At 45.6% G+C, this 21,815-nt stretch overlaps 1 protein-coding gene across 4 annotated transcripts; it reads right to left on the bottom strand.

Moving 5' to 3' along the window:
- Positions 1-466: 466 nt before the first annotated feature.
- Positions 467-21,815, bottom strand: FYB2 (FYN binding protein 2). Of its 4 annotated transcripts, none has more exons than XM_072042008.1 (20): positions 21,590-21,815; positions 18,234-18,933; positions 17,076-17,270; positions 16,009-16,042; positions 13,645-13,733; positions 12,841-12,869; positions 11,569-11,600; positions 10,604-10,688; positions 10,112-10,265; positions 8,269-8,383; positions 8,120-8,160; positions 7,749-7,818; positions 5,701-5,781; positions 4,661-4,689; positions 3,998-4,058; positions 3,344-3,436; positions 1,665-1,749; positions 1,212-1,368; positions 1,029-1,062; positions 467-607 (listed from the first exon to the last, which is right to left on the bottom strand). In XM_072042008.1, exons 1-20 carry the CDS (start codon positions 21,596-21,598, stop codon positions 598-600), a joined length of 2,103 nt encoding a protein of 700 aa, XP_071898109.1. In that variant the 5' UTR covers positions 21,599-21,815; the 3' UTR covers positions 467-597. The 4 variants fall into 4 exon arrangements, with proteins under 4 accessions (XP_071898109.1, XP_038038561.2, XP_071898108.1 ...); XM_038182633.2 differs by having other exon boundaries at positions 8,120-8,163; positions 21,590-21,814; XM_072042007.1 differs by having other exon boundaries at positions 8,269-8,386; positions 21,590-21,813.

Consider the following 21,815-nt stretch of genomic DNA (forward strand, 5'->3'; position numbering starts at 1 on the left):
GGGAAGCCAAAAGGCAGCCTTTACATATCTTGGATGCCTGAGTTAGCTTGCAAAAATAAAGTAAATTTTTACTGAAAGCTTTATTTACTTTTTAAAATGTATGTATTTTTTATTATTTGAAAGGAATGAGTCAACTTTTCCACTGTTTTATATACTGAACCTAGCAAGAATGCAGTAAATACTTGTCCCAATACTTCTATCAAGACCAAAAATTTATATGATTTGATTTTTAGAGGAACAAATCTTTATGGAAACTTTGCAGCTCCAGCCCCTAAGATGGACAGTAGTGAATGGATGTGGAGTAATTACATTTCTGTTTTCTGCATAAGCTTTTTGCAGTGCAGAAATGTAAGCCACTCCAGAGCTGAACAAGGAGGTACTCCAGAAAGTAAGAAACCCTGAAAATAGCTAAAGTTCAGAGAAGTCAGTGAACTCATTCAAAATAGACAAAAAATGAAAAAGTCTCTTGCATGTTTACAAGTGTAAAAAAAACAAACAACTTTATTTACATGTGTATCAGGTCTACACCACTGACAAATGTGGGCTCTCACAGGCCCATGAAGCTCAGAAGGGCGCCGCAGGGATGCTCCGGGGAGGTTAGTAGTGCCTGTAAAAGAAGAGAATTTCACAGCAACAGACACATTGGCAATAGGAGGTTCATTTGTAGCAATTACAATGGGGCATGCAAAGAAATGCTGTCGCAGTAGGGGGTTTAAGGACGTGTTTTGGAAGGGCAATGCACACAGAGTGGGCCTAGTTTGAAGCAGATATGAATTAATATGGCATAGCTGAAGGCAGTCAAGAATTTCCAGTTTATACAGCTCATGACTGGACAAGCATTTTTTTTAGCTGCATTTGGACTGGACCCGGGTAACTAATAGCAGACTCAAACAAGAAATATTTAATAGTGTCTGTTCACATTAGCCATCCCTTGGCTTTGGAAGTTTAAAGCACGATTCTCTAGATCTCAAATATCCACATAGAGGGAGAAGAAAACATACATCACAATAAATAAAACCCAAATTTACCTGAAGTTTAAATGCTCCACTAGAACATACCCATCTGAGAAAAAGGGAAAAAAAAATAAGCAAATCAGTAAACTCCTGAGCAAATACTATGCACATAAGCACATAATATTTGATAAACCAATTTGCTCCTTAAAACTAGATTGAAAGATGACCCCTCATACTAGAAAGTTTCTGCAAACTTACATCTGCCCTCCGAGTTGCGGCATATCACTGCATTGCCCTCTGTGACATCGATCACATCCAGCTGCTCGCCAGCTGTGAGCGGGAGATCAGCTCTCCTCTTACTGGGGACGGAGCACTCGGCAGTCGCCGTGTTGATGACACTGATCTCCTTGTCGTACTGCAGGAAGGAAATGAAAGCACACATCGTCCTACAGGTGTGTGCAATGTCTTCAAGGGCAGTGGGGAGAGAGGGAGGGGATAGGTTGTGAGGCTTTGTTTGGGGCTGGAGAGGGGGGGAAAGCCCAAAAACATCCCTGATGGAGATGTTGGATGAGGGGAGAACACAGCAGGCCAGGTGGGTTTCTCTCCCAGCATAGCAAAGAACCAAAAGCTTTTCACTGTACAACTCTTCAACATGACACATATCTGCTTTCCTCCTATGGCACAGATAGAGCTCTAAAAAGACTCACATACCAGAAACGTTTCTCTAAAAATCTTCTCTTCTTTTTCCATCTTCTTGCTTTTTTCTGCACTGTTCTTCCTGATTTTGAGGATACTTCTGCACCAAGAGAAACATACATTCTGAGCATCGTTTTGGTATCCTCTGGCACTGGGAGACAGCAGGAAATGCAACCCAGAGCCTTGCTCCAGGTTTGTCTGCAATGAACTCTATCAAGACCAAAGCACACCGTTCATTTTGCTGTTTTCATAAATGGATGAACATGCAACTCAAATTTATTGGTGAGCATAATTTGAGCCATTTGGTATCTCCATTTGGAACAAGTATTCTCGCTGTAAACGGCAGGAGAACAAATTAGCACTTTATCAAGGGTTTCAAATCAATTGTGGTTTTGTAGAAGACAGTTGACTTTTCCCCCAGCAATTTAGCTCCTGTTTTTATTTATATTCAAACAAAAAGGGTCCCCAGGTAATTTTTATCATGAGCCGATAATGAAAGAAGGGCTCAACACAGCCCTGCAGGTTTGTGTTGCCTTTTTAGCACATGGAGGAGAATGTCACCAAAACAGAAGTTTATATGGCACTATAAAGTGAAGCACCTGCTCTTACAACCAAGTTAAGCGGAATAAGGGCCATGGATATGGAGATGCCACTCTTTCTGATTTATATGTGGGATTACAGCTGTGACATTCATTTCAGAGGGAAAAACAAACAAAAAACAAAAACAACACACAACACTTGCAATAAATTATTCACACTTGGCTAATTTTCATGCTTTTAATTTTAAGAGGAAGGGGAAACAAGAGCTGAAATTAGGGACTTCTAAACTGTTAAGAAATTTGTCATTGGCAGACTCCACTCACAGGAGTTGTGCTCTCTAAGGAGCAGATGAAATCGCATCAGCTTCCTGATATTCCCTACAATTATGCACATGACTTCGCACAACACAACAAGCAGTGCTTTAGCAACCCCATGCAGGAACTCTGTGGTAGGAACCCAGAAAGTATATCACTGATTTCCATTTGTTTGAAGTCGCAGGGGCTGGGCCATAGAAAGCTCATTGCAGCTCATGTTTTTCTGATCTAAAAGGGAAATGAAATTGCCTGCTTCCATGTGAGGTTTTGCAGCACTGGTAACAAAGTTTTATCTTCAATTTTACGTGCGCAAATGGTACAGCAAGAGTCAATGTTATAAACATTGATGGGGAAGAAAAAAAAAAGAAATCAATACTTTAAGGGCAAGGGGAACACACAGGATACTGTGTGTGGGTCTTCAAAAACAATGGTCTTGCCAAAAGAGCAACAGCTGATCTATGGAGATGAAATATTTAATCAAGGCACGATGAGGGAAGGAATGGGGCTGAGCACAGCAGAAAAGCAGCCCAATGCATAGCAAGGAACACTTTTTTTGTCTCAGCTAAGCAGGAAGACCACATACACCTTCAGGATGAGACCCTCAAGGTATCCTCCACTTGCACACAACTCAGATCCAGGAATTTGTTTTGCCTTCAAAATACTTTCCATAAAGTTTCCAAAAGCTGGGTTCAAAGGAGAAGGACCCTGGAGCAGCAGCCAAACACCAATGTTTGCTTAAGCAAGGGCATCCTGCTCCTGCAAGTGACTTGAGAACCGCATCACGACACACCCCATACAAAGTCAGACAACACAGGAAAAACACTTAATGCAAGTAAAGACCTGTCCACGTCGTCGCTGCTTTTCCTTCGGTCCTTCTCGTCTCTTGACATCAGGAATTTTGGCATCCAGGTTTTGTACTTGTCGTCCTTCTCTCTGAGAGGAGGGAGGAGAAAGAGCCACACAAATTGAGGTTTTGCAGCAGGACACGTCCCCTCCTCAAACCCGAGTTGGTACAAAGCCACGATTTTTCCCTCTCTGCCTCCCCCCACATCTCCCACCCAGATGCAAGCATGTGCTGCGCTTTGTACCAGCACACGCTGCCGCTGTGATCATCTGGCAGCCAGGCACCAAGACATGCTGTTCCTATTAAAAGTAATTTTTCTGACAAGGAGCTTGCCAGGACCGCGCTGATTATCAGCTCTGGGAGCTGGGCTTTTCCTTCCTTAGGAAAACTATCTGAGTTTTGCTGCACGGCAGCGAGCGGCTCTCCCCTTTTCACATCTTTGGCACTAACTACGTCATGTCAAAGGAACATTTTGGGGGATGTTTCTTGCCAAATTAAACACACAAGCAGAGTGCATCTGGACTGTGTCCAGAGGAGTGGGTCCTGCCCAGCTCATGACCCTTGGTGCCTCACAGCCCGGCAGGGTCCCCAGTCTCACACCAAGGGCCCCGTCTACTAGTCAATCCCCTGGAGAAGGCCCTGCTCCTCACCTGGGTTCTCTCTGCCCCGCCTCAACGTCATCATACACCATATCCTCCTGGGAGACATTCACTGGAACCCAAATGCAGCAGAGACAATTGGGAAAGGTCATTCCAAGTCTGGCACTCAACACAGTTTATTGCAGAAGAGGATGGGGATGCTGTAAGCCACACAACCCAAAGGGGCCAAGGCAAGGCGAAAGGAAGAGCCTCACAGCTCCAGAAGATGGCCAAAACTCCAGCACAAGGCAAGATGCTGGGGTCTACCAGATGTGTTTGTCGGCAGTTTTCTTTCCCAAGAACATGGGGGGTTCACTCTGGCACCCTTGCATGGTGGGAATAGTTGGTGTGCCCATCCCAATTACAGAAGGCACAACCCTGTCCCTCCAGCAGGCAGTTAATGCCTGATCAGCGATGAAGCTTTGCAGAGAGCCCACATTGCCTCCCAAGATATATCCAAATCCTCAGGATCTTTAAACAAAACTACCAAAAAATAAACAAAACCCCAACTCTCTACTGCAGCATAAACCTATATTAAGCCTTCAAATTAACACTGCCACATTACACATTGTGCCCATCTGAAAATCTTGTAGAGTTGATTCTCCATTGTGCAATACATTTTCCGCTTCATGCATGCATAAATTCCCAAGAGCCAGATACATGCAAGTTGCTTACCTAAATTTGGTACCGAAATGGAAAATAATCTGAGGAGAGAAAGATGCTTTTAGAAGCAGGCTTTCACATCAGCATCACCAAAAAAGCCACGAGCACTAACAAGCCAGTAGCATGCCATATTTGCTGCTGAGGCAATGCAGGACAGCTCTGGATGCATGGCATCCCTGACACCAAAAGCTTTTGCCAAAATGCCATCCCTTGCTCATTAGTCATCTCTACCCTCTGGCAGCAACAAGAGCCATGTGTTCAAAAAACTTGTTGTGAAAGGTCTACAGTGCATCCAGAGAGCACCCTTCCTCAGATAAAAGAGGAAATGAAGAGAAAATAACCTGGAATTTCCAAAATAATAAGAAAAAGTAACTTTTTTCAGTCTTGGCCCTACATCATGCACAGGGTGAGGCACACTCTGGCAGAGGTGGAGGACAGGCTCTACAGGCAGCCACTGCACACCTGGGGAAAAGCTGGAGTTTTTCCATGGACATTTAACCAGGGTTTTAAATACTCAAATAAGAATGCCTGAAAATGTATGTTCCTACAGGAAGTTACACAATATTCTCTCTTCTTTTTGCTGCTCCCTTGTTAGACTACAGACTCAACAGTAAACCTAAACAGCAGATGCTGTTGCCAGCTTGACGACAAATGGTATTTGGAAGAAAACACTCAATCCTGAGGAGCCACATCAGCAAGCCTTTGGCTAACAGGTCCAGGCAGCAGGTATCGTGTTTCTGCGTTCCCCTGAGCAGCTGCAACATGCTGAGGTATTGGAAAGGTACAGAGGGCAGCAGAAAGCCTGAGAAAACTTGGATGCTGCTCTAGGACCAGCTCTTCCAGATTGCTGATGCCAAAGAAGTTGCACAGATAGACCACTGTCCACATCTGCCATAACAGCTCCTAGTGAGTTGGCAGAAGCACTCTGAGTGTTGTTTTTCAGGTAAAGATGTACTCACTCCTTACTTCTAGTCCTCCTGATCTCAAACTGTTGCAGATACAGCTGCTCAGGTTTGGAGGGGGAAAGGGCTGGACAATCAAGGTTTCCTTACCTTAAGTTTTCCTTAAACCTGGTATTCAGTTTCAATTTTTCTATTTTAAAGAGGTTTCCAAATCTCTTTTGTCTTTCCGATCTGCCCAAAACAGAAAAGACTTTAAATTAGAGAGTCACTGGGCACTGAAGTATATGAGGTGCAGTATTCAGAGCCCCCGAGATCCCAAAGCAGGTAGAGGAGAATCAGTAGACCTTAAGCCTCACTTCAGCAATATCGTTTAAGCTTATCGTTATCCTTAATAGCATCATGTGGATGAATGATGGTTTCAATGAGATAGTCAAAGATGCAGTGAAAGGTGACTAATTATGAAGTCCAAGCTCAAATCTTTTGCCTAGCTTTAAACTTTTGTGTTAACTGCAGTTAAAATACAAAAGGGGCAAAGTCCCTCCCTGTCCTTCCCTGACCGAGCAGCTGCAGACTGATCCAGATGCATTTGGAGTAAAAATTGATGAAAGGGACAACAATTCCCCAGCGGCACACAACGCACATTAAAGGAGGACATCCAGAAGATTGGTCTGTGCCACCCTTCATCACACATTTCTGTCATGTACGCCCTTCAGAAAGGCGTTCCACTGCACACACACACCTCTCTGGAGCTTAAGAGAGGCTGCAAAGCTACAGTGATTTTCTATTACTCTATCTGCAGAGAACCAAGATCCTCACATGGGGGATATTACCCATGCGCAAGTGCTATTAAAAATACCTTATGTATGTGTTAGCATAGCTAGCCCTGCATGGGGGAACAATAGAAAGGTTTTGTAGAGTGCTTTGGGGGTTAAGATACTGAGCTCTGAACCCCCTGAATTTGGTCACAGCCCCAGCTCTGTTTGGGGCTGTCTGAATAATTCCTTTGCAACAATTCTTTACATAATTCCAGCAAGATGCTCTGCTCCTCTGTTTTCCCATGAATTAGAAGAGTTTAATTTCTGCTACTGTCGCACACCCATGCACACAGAGGTGCAGGACAGGCATGGGGAAGGAGCAAAGCTGGAGCTGGAGCTCCCCGCAGGCAGTCCAGGGATGGGATGCAGACACCAGCACATCTGGCTGGAGACACTTGCGCACCTCCACCACACAACTCCTGTGGACAATCAGCAGAGAAGCAATGCTATCACCTCTAAATAACTGCCCAGTCACTTCCAGGGTTTCAAGTTTCCTCTACTTTTTTCCCCCTCTCTGAGAGGGGCAGGCTTTACATGCATGCCTAAGCTAGACTTGAATCCAGATGCACGCCAGTATGAGTCCCACATCCATAAGGGAAAAGCAGATGTACAGAAACACCTTATTATTCCTCCCACACTGCTCCTTAGAAGAGAGCCACCAGATGCACTCGAAGTAATTGTGTGCAGCATCCGCAGCCCATATGCCGTTCCCAAAGGCTGTCTCTATTTCTTACAAAGGGATGCAGGAAATCTGCAAGGGCAGGGAACCATACAAAACTAATAAGTAAAAACACAACTAACTTCAAATTTCACCATTTGGGAAGCTCAGGCAGTGTGTAAACCTGAGGCTGCAAAACTCATTGCTTTTATAACACACCCTCTGGAAGCAAACATCATGAGAAGCCCTGTAAAAAAAGAGCAGGCTGCAAGTAACTTGGAGCATGTCGGCTCCAAGTTACTCCTTTCAGCTTTCCAACTATCTGTGATCCGAAATGTCAGCATTTTGTCCCTTTTTATGGGGACAGTGTCCCCATTTGTCCCTTGGGCATACGAAGAGGTGCCATTTCGCAGCTATAGCTGAACAAGGCTTTTGCCCGAGAGGGGAGCAAGACTTTGTGCTAGCAGGGGTCCGTAAGGGGAGCACTTCCAGTGGATGGAGAATGCTCTAAGCTCTCATAGAAAGGCCTTGCTGCTAAGGGAGTTAATTTTGTTGACTGTTTTTTGTTCCCTAAGTGTCAGCCAAAGGGGAAAGACAGAGGAAGGGGGGCAGAAACCCACACATACAACAACTTTCCTGGAGTTGCATTAGGAAAACAAGGCTTGCAGCCAGTACCTGGCATGTGAGATCAAGTTTGAAATACAGGCTAATAAATTGCAACTTACTCCTCTTTTGCTGGATTATCACCCCCGATCTCAACATCTTCATATGTTTCTTCGCAGTTGCTTCCTGAAACTTAAAACCAAGGCATGCCATTATCACAAACCACGTTCAGTAGCAATGAGGTGAGTTTTGCTGGACAAATTGCATCCAGGCCGTTACATGTTACCCTAACAGAGGCTTCAAAGTTGCTCAAATGAATTCCATGCTAGACACGTGTATTGCTCCCCACTGCTTTTAATGGGAATTGAGAGCAATCGGGCCCGAGGAGACACTATAGATGTTGAAAGTTAAATGAAGGTATTCACGTCATCTACCAGGCACCAGCCCAAATTAAAAGCAGCCCTGCTTGAGCTACCCCATGTGCTGCACTTACTGCTGCCTGAAGCAGATGGACTCGAGACATCTGATGCATGGCTGCTAGAAGACAAGACAGAAATATTACTTGGGGGTTTACTGAAGCCTAGTTTATCAAAGACATTTCATTTCAGCCATTGCAATGAACCCCTCCCTGTCCATACTCACAGTCTATCCTGCAGTCCTTCAACATCATCGTACACATCCTCTGGTGTCGGCAGAGTATTTTGGCTCAAAGCTGTTTCTTCTTCACCTGGTCTTGGAGCACCAACATACATGTAGCCTGCTGGAAACAAAAAAGGATTTTTTGCTTTGGGAGCTTTTCTCAGCGACTTCTCTCAAGGCAAGGACAGCTGTTGAGGATGGCAGTTGGAGTCCAGAAAAGTCTTTTTTCTGAGCTACTTTCAGAAGAACTTTAAAATAGTGTAAGTTTTAAGACTTTAGAAAAAAAAAATAAACTCAAGTTTTGAAACATTTTAGGTTTAAAAAAAATAAATTAAATATCCATCAGTATTCTCAGTTGTAGCAGCTTTGAGCCAATTCCTCCTCAGCTGAAAACTTCCCAAGGGACTATTCACAGATGTTTGCAGGTGTGGTTAAAGGGAAGGCTTAACATGGCTTCTAGAGCTGCTGAGACCCAACTAATGGGCCAGCCCATCAGGAATCCACCTGTAAATCACCATATTGGAAAGGAGATGAGGAGGGAGAGCCTCCCAGAAGTGTTTTCTCCCAGGGGATGGAAACAAAGCATGATGAGAGCTGCACCTCACGAGGTTAGAAACAGATTGTTATTGGAGGACTCTGTTCAGTGGCAATATTAAATGCTTAATGAAGTTAAAAGAAGTGTTGGAATAATATATTTAGAAGAAATGCAGCCACACAAATCAAAGCAGATACTATTCCTAAATGAGCACAGGTCCATACAGGAGCTCTCACCAGAAGCATGTACCACCACAACATGCTCTAGCTAAAAACAGAAATTTCTGCAAAACATTCAGGCCCCAGAGAGCAACTCTCCTTAAGGAGAAGGATGGGGCTTGAGGGAACATCAGTTCTCAAAGTCAGCCCCTCTGGTGGAGAAGGAGGTCCACCATGAGCACTTCACAAAAATAAAAATAAAAATCCCATGAGAATTTGCTTCCAGCCATCCAAAGGTCAAGCAAACCAGAAACACCACTTACAAAAACAGACACCAACCAAACCGGAAAATGACTATGAAGTAATTCAAAATTAAAAAGAAACAAATCCCCAGAACCACACCAATAACAACCACAGCCAATTTGCACTTTCTCCATCACACCCCTGTTCTATCCACAGTGCCCAGCAGAGCTGCATTTCTCTCCTGCACCTCTGAAATCCTGCCACAAAACACTAATGGCTTGCAGGGGCAGGGTCGAGGCTTAGCAAAACATAGCTCATGCACGCTTACACCTGAAGCTAAAGTAGCATTTACAGAGCAGACATGGCTGGTTATAACTGCAGCTCAGGTGCACGTCACCAGCTTTGGATGCTATCTCAGAGCACCCTGAGAGGAGGAGCCCAAGGTCAGATGCTGTAACCATACAAGAAGGCTCACTGGAGCCACTGAGAGGATAGAGCAAGGAATCATCATCCATCTTAATAGGAGACAGAGGGAGACGCCAGGCTCTCTTCCTGTTCACGTGTGTTTCTACCACAAGCCCTGGCCAAGCCCTCTTCTGAGACTCAATAAATTATTTGGAGCAGAGGAGATGGATTTCAGCTCTCTCGGATAAGGGCAATCTGCTAGAAAAACAAACACCTCGGTTTGAGTTATGCAGATGGTTAACCAACTTAGGAAGCTATTTGCAAAGCCAAAATAAATGATTCAGACCAGAGTATAAATGTGCATACAACCTTTTGCCCTGGTTTAACTAAATTGGTTCAAGAGTTCCATCCAACTTTAACGTCTTTTCCCATATGGAAGAGACATTTGGGCAACAGATGGGACCGAGGATTGAGGAAACACTCAACAGCCAAATGAGATACTCACGGGGCTCTGCTCTGTCTTTTGCCAGCCCCTGTGGGGTAGGATGCTTTGCAGGCTGGGTACTGGTCACATCTTGCTTCACATGCAGAGCCTTTATCCCACCTCTACCATCTTCCCTGGTTTGGCTGCTGAGAGATACGTATTCGTTTCCACCTGCCTGAGATCAGACATCTGGTTCAGTGGATACAGCCTTCAGAAACAGCTTTCTGATATAAGTTAATATATAAGAATATAAGTTATCCTTCTGTGGACTTAGAAGGGTTTCACACCTATTTTCCATCAGGGATTTCTGGTAGACGTACATGCTGCTTGGCAGCATTACAGGTCTTTTAGACAGTGCCAGTTGGGCAATGGGCAAACAAAGGAGAAGACAAAAAAAAACAACACGGGTGATTAAAGAATCAAATATTTCAAGTGTTTCATGAACAAAAGGATGGTAGGAGGAGAAGAAATAACCTTCAGTAGCTATTAAGATCAGTCTTAAGTATATGATACCTTGAGTATTTTCTTTAGTTCCTGTTTCACTCTTTCAAGATCTGGTTTTTCCTCTTTTTCATCTTCTATTGTATCTCTCCAAGGACTGAAAGTTTCAGAAATGAAAGGGATCTCAGAAAAGAGACACTTAAGTGAAGTCACCAACAAACATGTTGCTTTATGAGTGTGCCACAATAAGCAGCTCATTTTCCCTTTGAATGGGGTAGGTGCCATAAAAAAACACTGGTACTGTCAGGGCAAATCCAAGATCTAAAGGCCACCGGTTACTTGGAAAACAAAAACAAGCTAAGATGATTCTTTTCTAGTAATATCAATGGAGTAGCTAGATTCACTTGCCAGAGGTGGTACCTGGCTCATGAGACTTGCCCCTTGCTATATTATTTTGCAATTTAGGGAAGGAGATACAGCAACAGAGGCAGCAATAATACTTTTTTTCCACAGCATCATATTTCCCAAAGAAGTGATACCATTTCATCATGTGTTTCTTCAACTCCCACAAAAAACAAACCAACAAAAAACAACAACAAAACACTTCAGCTAATGACAGTAATTAAACACTGCCAGGAGTTTGAAATGTGCCATTTACAGGGTGAAATTTGGTGTGGACCTTGCCTTACCACACTTTTGGAACTGTAACTTCCCAGTCTGGAGCTGGGCTTCCCAGTCTGAGAACTCAGTGCCTCTCCTTTCTTACACTGAAAGAGTTCCAGTTTCAGTAAGGAAACAAGATTTTTGTGTGTGCTTGTGTATGTCAGTGGAAAGAGACAACCCCCTCAACCAACTCTTTATAGTGAAAGAAGCTGAGAAACCTTGAGTGCTGATGCAGAAGGGCTTGATCACCTATATTGTCCTGGTCATGAAATTTATGAAATTTCATTCTATTTCCTGAGCATTACAATATCGTAACCCTAACCTAGGTTAGTTGTGGGGTTAGAAGCAGCCTGGGAGAATGGAAAGGAAATTACCTGGATTTGCCAAAGGGAAGAGTCTTCTGTTTCTAGAATAAAGAAGAGGAAAGCTTTTAGGCACTCTGCTTTTTGCAGCAGTCAAACTTTTATGCAAGACCTCAACTGTCAGCTAGCATTTAAAGAAATATTTCTTTAGAGAACCCAAAAGCATTTCACGTTTGGAATAGTCATCACACAAGGATGTTTCCTCTGCTTGCAGGACAGGGGATACACATATTGACAAACTATATAGAAATAACGTAACAGTGCAAGGGATCAGGCCAATGAGGCTACTGGTCAGAAAAACAGCAATTACAGGCTGGAGAGCTTACAGCAAAGGAGGAATGGTTTTTTATTAAAGATTTTCCAACCTTCCATAAAATAAGACTACAGATGAGCCAGAGAACCTCTCTGCAAATCATGCACAGAGAAGTGCATTTGGAAGCCTACGCTGTTTCCTGGACAATTTTGATTGCTTTGCAAGTCAGTATTTGAAAATGGAGTTTGACCTTTTCTAAAATGCAGTTTTCCCTCTTCTAACAGAGGCAGAACTGACACCCAGTCATTCCATGCCATGAGGGGACTTGCTCTCTCAGCCCAGCTACCCACCATGAGCTACAGACTCTGCTGTGCAGCCACGCTGGGCTTCCCTGGGGACACCTGTAGCAATCCCTTCCAGGCACCACCCTGCAGGATGCCTCCCCTGCCAAGGTGAGCTGCCACCGGTTTTGTAGCCAGGGTACAATGAGAAGTGTTGGGTCATAGCAGCAGGGATCCCTGCAGCAGAGGACGAGAACCCATGTGGTCATTCCCACAAAACTTGCCCTCACTTATGAGCCAAAGCTCAGAGAACACTGCTGTGACAAAGAAGTTAGCTCACTTTTGCTTTTATGCCTTCAAAGAGGGATTACCAGCACCACCTTGCCTTTGGCAGGAATTTCCAGAGCAATTCAGTGGATTTTGCCTTCAAGAATTTATGATCTTGATGCTGGTGCTTGACACTTACTTGGTCTCCTACCAACGTCCAGATGGTGTTACCACTTCCTTACATGTTTGAAGAGGAAGTCAAGGGAATTGACTCTCACCTCGACTGTATTTGGAAACCTCATTAATCTTCATGTCCCCTCTGCATTTTCTTGTTTATTCTTTGAGAGTCTTCACAGACAACAAACATACAGAAATACCCAGCATATAAGAAATATGAATATTAAAAGCTTCTAAGATAGGAAAACACTGGATGTACAGTACAGCTGAACCTGAAAGGTCAAAACAGGCTGTGAAGAGACTTACCTTCTGTTCTTGAGGCTCTACCTTCGGTACTAGAAAAGATATTTGTGAACAGGTATTAGTTTTTAGTAAACATTAGATCACTGTACTTCAAGTTGCAATCCCCAAATTTAGCCCATATGCTCAACATCCAGGCACACATTCACCATGTTATACTGCCCAGGGTCCTTGAATTTGTTGTTTAGCACTGGTTTATGTTCTGAACACTGCAGCATCAAGTCAGGCTGGCCACAATTTTCACAGTCCTTGGGGCAAACCCAAGAGGGTTTTGATGGGTCTCCCCAGGGAGGTTGTTTTGCTCCCATTCCAATGGGAGATTAAAACAAAAAACAAGGCAGAAACTGATTTCACCTCCAAGTGGCAAATATTTAAAAAAAAAAAAAAAAAAAAAAAAAGGCAGCACTGCCAACTCTGATAGAGAAAATTATACTGGAATGAAGTAGCGATGGAAGAGGAGGTGGAAGAGAGCCTTACACTGAAAGCCCTCATTGCCAAGACGACACTTAGGTCTACTTTACTCTCTTCTTCCCTTTCCCTTCCACATAATCAATGTCTGTTGAATTCTCCCCACTGTACTTTTACTGTAAGCAGCATCTCACCACCAAAATGCTAACTTATTTTCTGGTCAGTACCCCAGAGTCCTCATACCCTGCCAGTGTGCAGAGAGACAATACAGGCAGTCATCTGCTCAGTCCAACCAACGTGCAACTGTTGTTTTCTTCAGCTGAAGAAGAGATAATATTGCCTTTTTTAAAGGCTGTCCCAGACAACATGCGATTCCTTTAACAGTCTAGTCTTGCAAAGTACCTTCAATGACACACAAGGTTGTGGTGTCCCCAGACTGATTCGGGTACATCAGGGTTTCTTCGCAATTATGCTGCTCTTCAAGTTGAGCACTGAGAGGATGAGAGAAAAGAGAGAAAAAGTGTTTTTCTGGCCTTTTTAGAAGTCTGAAAAAAAAAAATATAAAAATGTATTCATCTTAAGGACAAGAACTTCAAGTGCTTTGATACCGAGCCTACAAGAAAGCAAAGTGAAATCAAGAATTCCTCAGAGGGAAAGGAGACCTGTGCACAATACGGGGCTCAGCTGAGCCTCCCTGTGACCCCACACTGCCACTTGCTTTTCCTTTAGGAGATTATGCTGCAGATACAGAGCTTGAAGCACATCAGGGGACTTTGTGCTTGGATTATGGTCCTCTGCCTACAGTGATACCTCAAGGAGAAACGGAACAAAAAGCCCATGGAAATCTGAGTGCAACAATTTTCAAGCTTACTGCAACTACTTAAATAGTAACAACAGTCCCATTGCATTGTTCAGCAAGCTGTTTCTCGCTTACAGAAACAGGCAGGAAAAAAAAAATAAAAAAGCCAGAACAGGTATCAGAGGGTACATACAAAGGTCCTGCTCATGAGCTGAAGTGAGGGGCTCCATGCTGGCAGCATCCAGCCCCACACCACACAGACTCAATATTTGGATTCCCACCCCAGACCCTCTCTCCTCAACCTCCTTTTTCCCCTTTCTTCCTGCAGAAATTCAGATTAATGCCATTTGGGAATGGGTGCAGAGAGAAACAAGTCCTCTCAGGCAAAGCAAGGTTGTTTCATACAAACAACTTTAAAAAAATAATAACACAGAGTGGGGGAAAGAGCCTCTTCCAACACCATCTGCCTGGGAAACAGTAGGAGAAGGGAAGCTTGGCTCATTTTTGTTTGGGTGCCCATCGAGGCAATCCCCTGGGTGAGAGAGCATCAGGAAGATGTGTAGCAAGAACTGCACGGGATCTGTTAACACCAAGTCTACAATAAACCTCAGGGAAGGATTGGTTTCCCTTGAATCATCCTGCTGCCACAACTGAGCTCCAGCGGAGGAAGAACCAGGTAGTCACTGCAAACTGCAGCAACAGGAACAAAGAGCTCAAGGTGTGTTTGGACAGCCGTGAAGTCAGAATGAGAAATGACAGCTAGAATTGGGCAGAAACTTGTGCTGACACCAAAGGACTTCCTGGTCAGTAAGAAGCCTGGCCTTTCACTTCCCCATTCCTGGGGTAAAATAACATCCTTGGTGCTTGGCTGGGCACCAGACCATGGTTGGTAAGCACCACAGTGCTCCACTGGACCTGAAACACAGCTGGGCAGGTGGATCCCTGCCTGTTTAGCCCCAAACAAGGAGCTGGAGCCCAGGATTAGGTGCCCCAAGCAACAACACCGGGGGCTTTGAGGGACTGTTTTTTTTTTTACAGTCCCTCAGAGCTGGTGAGGCTCCCAGCTCTGGGATTCAGGGAGGAAAATTTCTCCCATTATTTGCTGTTATGCAATTAATTCGTTTCCCCATTTACAACACGGTTAATATTTAACAAGTGACCTATTGTAAAGGCCATATCACAAGTATGAGAGAAAGATTGCTAATCTTGATATAATGAGCTACCGGGACAGTTTCCTTGTGGTGCATAACAGTTATCGGGCTGGTTATTTTTTGACCAGTTCTCCTTTGACAAGTAAAGGCTGAAAGTTACTCAAAACACAGGCCCGCCCTGGCAGGAACACCTCACGATGTGAGAAGCACAACTGTCTGCGTTGTTTGCTGCAAGAGCTCATTGTTTGGGCGCTGAAGGTATGTTAAGAATTTGGCTCCTTTTCCTTTAGTTCAGCCATTCTGTTTCCCATTTTCACAGTATGTTCATGCATCCAACATACATACATACATACATATATATATAGGTCCATAAACCTGTCAAAAACAGATATATGAACACTTCCCTACAAACCAACATCTCTTTGGTACAGATCTGGGACCACCCTACGACCCCTCATGACAAGTCAGAGGCATACCAGAAGAAGCCAGGATCCCTTAGCACACCAAAACAATCGTGTGTGAGATTTTTTGATCCATTTCATACATGGCCACACCAGAAGCTGAACTGACCGTCTCACATCGCCCAGTGAAGGGTTTTGGGTGGCCACCCCATAAAATTCTCACCTGGGCATCTGGAGGCAGCTGAAACCGGAGGGCAGGGGCAGCACTGCCCTTGCTGCACAAACACACAGCGAGGCTGCTGCCAAAACCCCAACACCTGCCAGGGCTTTGTTTCTGCAACAGCTCTCAAAAGCATCACCTTGCCAAAAACCTCGGTGGGTGAGAGGGAGCAGGGTGCCCCCACCACATGCTCACCTTTCGGGGATCAGGTAATCCTCGTCTTCAGCAGCTGCACACAAACACACAGAGGATTAGCTTTTGGAGGCAAAAAAGCATCTGCAGGGACGGAGAGGTGCAATGGGGAGGCCTTTCCTCGAGGCAGCACACAGAGATGGGCATGAAATAGGATTGCCAGCGGATGTGGCTATGTTAATATGTCATTATTTCGTGTTTCCAGGCAACGGTCTCAGGCCTTCTAGAGATCAATAGCTGAGCAATATTGATAGGGCACGCAAGTGATGACATATAAATAACTAGTTTCCTCTGCGCCATTTACATGTTTAGAAAAGGCAAGCACATTAGGGAAGACTTCCAGTGAAAATCTCTGCCTGTGACTCCTGCTAAGCCCAGAGCAGAGCAACAAGCACAGGCTCAGTAAGCCAACAAGATTTTAGCCGAGCCCTTCTTAGAAATGCAACTCCCTTTGAATTCAGCAAAAGTTGTGCCTACAGATCTGGCTGTAATTAAGCCTGTAACTATAAAGAAACAGCATTTAGCAGCTTAATAAGCAGGCCAAAATATTCTATTATGCAACATCAATGGGGTTTTATTATGGGAAATTCAATTCTTGCGTTTCTTGATGTTGGAACGTTTAACGACGTTGCCCTCTGTTGTATTTAAAACATAAGGGGGGGGGAGATTAGCAGACTGGTTTCTACCGATTTTATTGTGCCTTCCCACAGCCGTGTGCTCCAGAGCGAAGGCATTTCGCATTGAAGCGGGGCGATAAAGATCAGCTCGCAGTGCTTTGCAGCTGGCCGTAAAACCACAGCAGCTGCCGGCGCTCACAATGGAGTTGCAGCAAGAAGGGAGGCAGGTTTCTGCACGGGGGATGGCGCCCAACGTGGAACACGAGATCCCTTCCCCAGATTAAGGGCAAAAAGCATCTGCGTTGCCAATGATCGGTCTTGCTAATATTTGAGGAGGATGTGAGAAATGAGCAATGACCCCTCATTTCCACACACCTTATAGATGTCAATGAACTACTTTTCCATTCATTTTCTGAAGGGCTGGTTTGGGGAGAAAGGCTAGAAATCTCTTACTTGTTTCATTTCCTCTGTGGACTGAAGGCATCGCACTTCGGAAAGAGCTGAGATCAACGTTTGGGGGTCTCGGGGGCTTCCTGGGGGCAGGACCCAGGGACGCAGCTGAAGGAAGAGGTTTCACTTTTGGTGGCTTGCTGCCCAGGCTGCTCAACCTTGTTCCCACTCCCAGATGGCACAGGGGATGCTCCGGCTCTGCTCCAGGGAACCACAAGCACAGGCACAATTACCCCTCCTTGCAGCACAAATCCTCCCAGCATCGCTAGTTTCTACACAGTGATTTCTCACCATCACTGCTTCCCCCTGAGGTCAGCGTCCCCATAACACAGGCTCTTACCACACTACCAGAATGGAAAAGTGGAGAAAAATGCCACTTTTCAAGATTTTTTACAAAGTTTGCCATGTCGGGGCCTCAACTCTCAACAGCTCCCTTCCTGTTGGTTATAAAACACTAGCCTAATTTTCTGTACCGATAACTCTTTAATCTGCCAGGATTTGGGACTGTGGCTGTTTTCTATACCCAGCCCAAGCGGGGAAGCTTTCCAGAGTAAATAAAGACTCAATCTTGCAGTGCCCTGCTGCTCAGCATGATGCTAGCCAGGGGGACCTCGCTGCATTCACCTCCCCTTTCTGCAAGAAATACTGCAAGGAGAACACGCTCTCCTTGCTGACGTGTGACCTGCCACAAAACTGAGAGGGAACAGAGACTTCAGGCTTAAACCACTTTTATTTGAACTAAACTACCTTTGCAGGAAAGAAAAGCCTTTGTACATCTGTGTGAAAACCAAACAGCAGGCTGTAGTCATGTTTACCCTGCAGTAGGCCAAGGCAAACGAAAATAAGGTGCTCCCCTTTTCTCACACTTTACTCTACTCTCAGAAATTTGACAATTTCTTAGAGTGGGGTTTTGAAAAATGCAGTGGAATCCGGGAACCCTCCCCTATCTCCAGGACCTTCAAGGAAGAAGAGGAGCACTCCCACAAACCAATTAACATCACACTTTGAGGGGCCCAGCTTGTTCTTGCCTTCCTCTCCTACCTGTTGTGCTGTACCTTGCAGATTCAGAACACCTATATACGCTCACGTGTGCGTGTGTATATATAAATAAATATATATATATATATATAATATATATAATAAGGTTATAGTTTACTATACCTTTATGGCGTTCAGGTTGCAATGTGATTGTTGCAGTGCTCTCTGCAGCTCTCCTATCTCTCCTGGCAGCCTGGGGAGAAGTCAGCCCGAGGCCACGCAGAGCATCCTTCCTCTGGGATGAGGCAGTCTGGTTTCCATCTGGTTGCATCCTGCTGCTCTCCAGCTCAGGGGGAGAATGCATCACCCTCTGCTCCAGGCGAGGGTTCACGTACAGGTTCATCGCCCGCTGGGCTGGGAGCTCTGTGCTTGCTTTCTCCCCACAGGATAAAGTGTTTTCCCACATCTGCAGGGCATGGTGGAAAGATTTGGAGAGCAGAGCATCCTCAGGGACCGGTCCTTGCTGGGCAGTGCAACAGGGTGTTGGAGGCTTCTGAGAGCCGATCCTGGGGGAGCTCAGCCCTTTCTCCAAGACATTTCCTTTGCTCTCTTCCTTATGCTCCATCGGCTCCGTGCGCTCCAGCTTGGCCCACCACGCGAGAGCGGAGGGCTGGGAGGCAGGATGGAGAGGTCCATCCTTGGATTTGGGTACGAGCACTTCTCTCTTAATCGCTGGCATGGGACTGGACATGCCACTGCCTCCAGAGCCCGGTTTGGGTGCGATTTTGGGGGGAGGTTTCTGGCATGGCCGCACCAGTTTGTTGGCAAGGTTGGAGTCATTCTGAAATTTTGCTCGGAGGGCTTTGAAATCAGTCACACCTTCCTGGGTGGGAGAAGAAAAGAGAGCAGAAAACATCTGCTTTTAGAGGCAATTTATGTGATTGTTTCAGAGAAAAAGAGGCTTCAGACTTGCTGTTGTTCCCACCCCGTGGCGCAGAGGACATGCAAACCACCCACGTGGCACACGAGGACGGCAAGAGCATCTCCTGGGCTGGGTGATGAACACTGGCTAAGACACTTGATTCCTCTCCCATACAGCCACCAGTCCCAAGGTTATATATGATCTTGATAATAAATAAATGAATAAATAAACAAATAAAAATCAGTAACACCACACTTTGAAAGGGCACTTAAAGAACATTTTGCTCATCCCTTTCTCCCCAGACATCTTGATGCCCCACTACAGAAAGAAGACCCCAGTTTTTGGCTGCAATGCTGCAGCTTAAACTCAGCCCCAAAATGAACTAAGGAGAAAATATGAAGAAAAATTTATGAGCTACTTAAGTCCTTGAACTGCTCTATAACTTTTTATATGCCATGATTACATTAGGTGCACTACTCTGGCAGCGTAGTTCAGTGCTGAGAACTGTAAGGCTTCACGAGAACCTGTCTAATGAGGAAATTGGAAAAAATTATCTGGGACAGAACTTCGTTATTCTGAAAAAAGCCCCAGCCTTAAGTGTTAAGGCAGAACAGATGAATAGCATACTGAGGTTTTATTGCATTTAATTGCACGATTTATTAAACACTGACAATTTCTCTTGAATAACCCCTTTCACTAACTTTATTACTTTCACAGGGTAGTGCATGATGTAAAGAGCCAGCCCTTGGGGGAGAGGTTTGAATTGCTCCAATTATATTTCATATTAGTGGTCAGCAGTGTGATGCCGTGTAAGCTGCCCAGACAGCCTAATCTAGCAGAGAGCCTACAGGGAGTGGGAATTTTCAGAAGCATACGGAGGATGAATCAGGTTTAAAACAAATCCCACGTGTCCCAGATCCCTCCAGCGATGCCAGACAGGAAATAAAGCAGCGCGGTGCCCTAATGCGATTGCACCAAGCTTTTGCACGTGCTGTAGCAACAGTTGAAGAGTTCAGCGCTGTTTACCTCTCCTTACTGATTTCCTTTTGTTTCTGCAACACGTAGTTCCCCGGAAGCACCCTTGGAGATAGAGAAAGCAAAAGAAGAAGTACCTGCGTGTCTCAGCGTGCCCAGCACCAAAAGCAAGGCAAAACAGGATTTTGGGCTGGGTACTTGCTGGGGCAGACAGGGCAGCCCCCCAGCTGGCACCTTGGATTGCACAGAGGTGGATTCAAGGCTCCCTTTTTCCCCTTCAACTAGTTATTGTTCTCGCCTTGAAACGGCAGCTTCAAACCACTCGTGCAATTAACATGAAGGTAATCTGTGCTTAACACACTCACGGGGACCTTCACCACAAGGGTTTTCCCCATTTTGCAGCCACCTGGGATGTTTGTGGTGATGCCACAAGCCAGGAGGGACACAGACAGCCTGACCGGGTGCCCCAAACCTCCTGGCAGGGGCTGCAGGGATGCTCGGCATAAATCTCACCCCAACCCCAACGCCACCTCCCTCCCCACAAAGCTTGTGCTGAACTTAGTGGGGTCCTCTGCTGTGCGATGAGTTCTCCAGGTCTCAACAGGGCATTTTCCCCAGCTCTTTCTGGAGCCAGCTCAGGGAGATGAGCCCTGGAAGCCCCACACCCGGCTCAGGGCACACGTAAAGTCCTGACCCCCAACCCAGGCTGCCGGGCACCCAGCTGTAAATCAGAGCGGTCAGCACAGTGGGGAGAAGCCACCCATAAATTTAAAGGATTGGAAAAAGCTCACGGCGTGCATTACAGCTACATCTGGCCAAATAATTCACCGGGAATAATAACGCACTTGGCAAAAGAGCATGCAAGATGAGAGAGGGAGAGAATAAAAAGGAAACAAACTTTTCCTGGCCGGAAAGCTACAAGCATTATGGAGTCAGGGGACAGCTAAACTTTCCATATTTTCTCCCTATAAATAAAGTGCTCTTCTAACATTAATATCATGCTAGGAAGCAGAATAAAGCTCAGCCTAGGGCTTCAATACGGGCACCTTTCTGAGAGAGCAGCAGCTGGAGGTCTGTGCTGTTATAAGGGCTGCCCAAAAGGAGCCTGAGCTCTCAGTACCTTTCTGCTTTTCTAGAAATAATCGACAGAGGGAGAGAAACCCTACTGAAGACGGGGACAGGAAGGACCGCTCGCTCCCTTCCTGACATGCCTCTGTTTTCCTCCCCTCTCTGGATCACCAAGGGAGTTCCCATGGGTGAATGTGTAACCGGCGCTGCCCTCTGCCCACACACAGCTGCCGGCTACTCATTAACTCACCGGCTTCTTCTAAAAAAAAATTAGGAAAATTAAAAATCCACCTCTATTTTTCAGTAAATTAAGAGGGAGCCACTGCCACTCATCTCAGAGCGGTGGGGAAGAAGCCAGGCACCAGCAGCCCCTCGGTGCCTGCTTTGGGGCAGGGAAACATCCCCGCGTGGCTCCACGGAGAGCAGAACAGCTCTAGGAGCGTTTATCTCACCAGGAGGACAAGCTACTACCCGCAGCCCTGAGTATATAAATATGTGGAGGGGAGCCAAGCAGCAAGCATTTCACATAGCTCAGTCCCTGCCGCGGCAGAAGGGAGCAGCCCGAGGGAGTTACCACGTCCATGGCTTCGCTCTTCAGCGCCAGCGTCACCCATCCAGCCCCACGGTGTCCTCCTGCTCCGTCACCCTTCCTGCTGCCCGGCGAGGCGGAGCGAGCCTGAAACACACCTGGGCCACGGCTCTGCCCCCGGGGTGGGGAGAGCCTCACCTGGGCTCAGCCCTTCCCCTCCTGCTTATCTTATCAGCCCTCCAGCTGGAGGGAGGTTTTGCCTTTTTGCAAG

This window comes from Anas platyrhynchos, chromosome 8 (genome assembly GCF_047663525.1).
Source record: "Anas platyrhynchos isolate ZD024472 breed Pekin duck chromosome 8, IASCAAS_PekinDuck_T2T, whole genome shotgun sequence".
NCBI lineage: Eukaryota > Metazoa > Chordata > Aves > Anseriformes > Anatidae > Anas > Anas platyrhynchos.

Excerpts from the sequence above, each read along its gene's own strand:
- FYB2 (XM_072042006.1), bottom strand. Across the intron at positions 10,689-11,568 it reads CTTCCCTTTGGCAAATCCAG|TCCTTGGAGAGATACAATAG; the intron begins GTAATTTCCTTT and ends TGAAACTTTCAG. Across the intron at positions 1,063-1,211 it reads CCGCAACTCGGAGGGCAGAT|ATGGGTATGTTCTAGTGGAG; the intron begins GTAAGTTTGCAG and ends CCTTTTTCTCAG.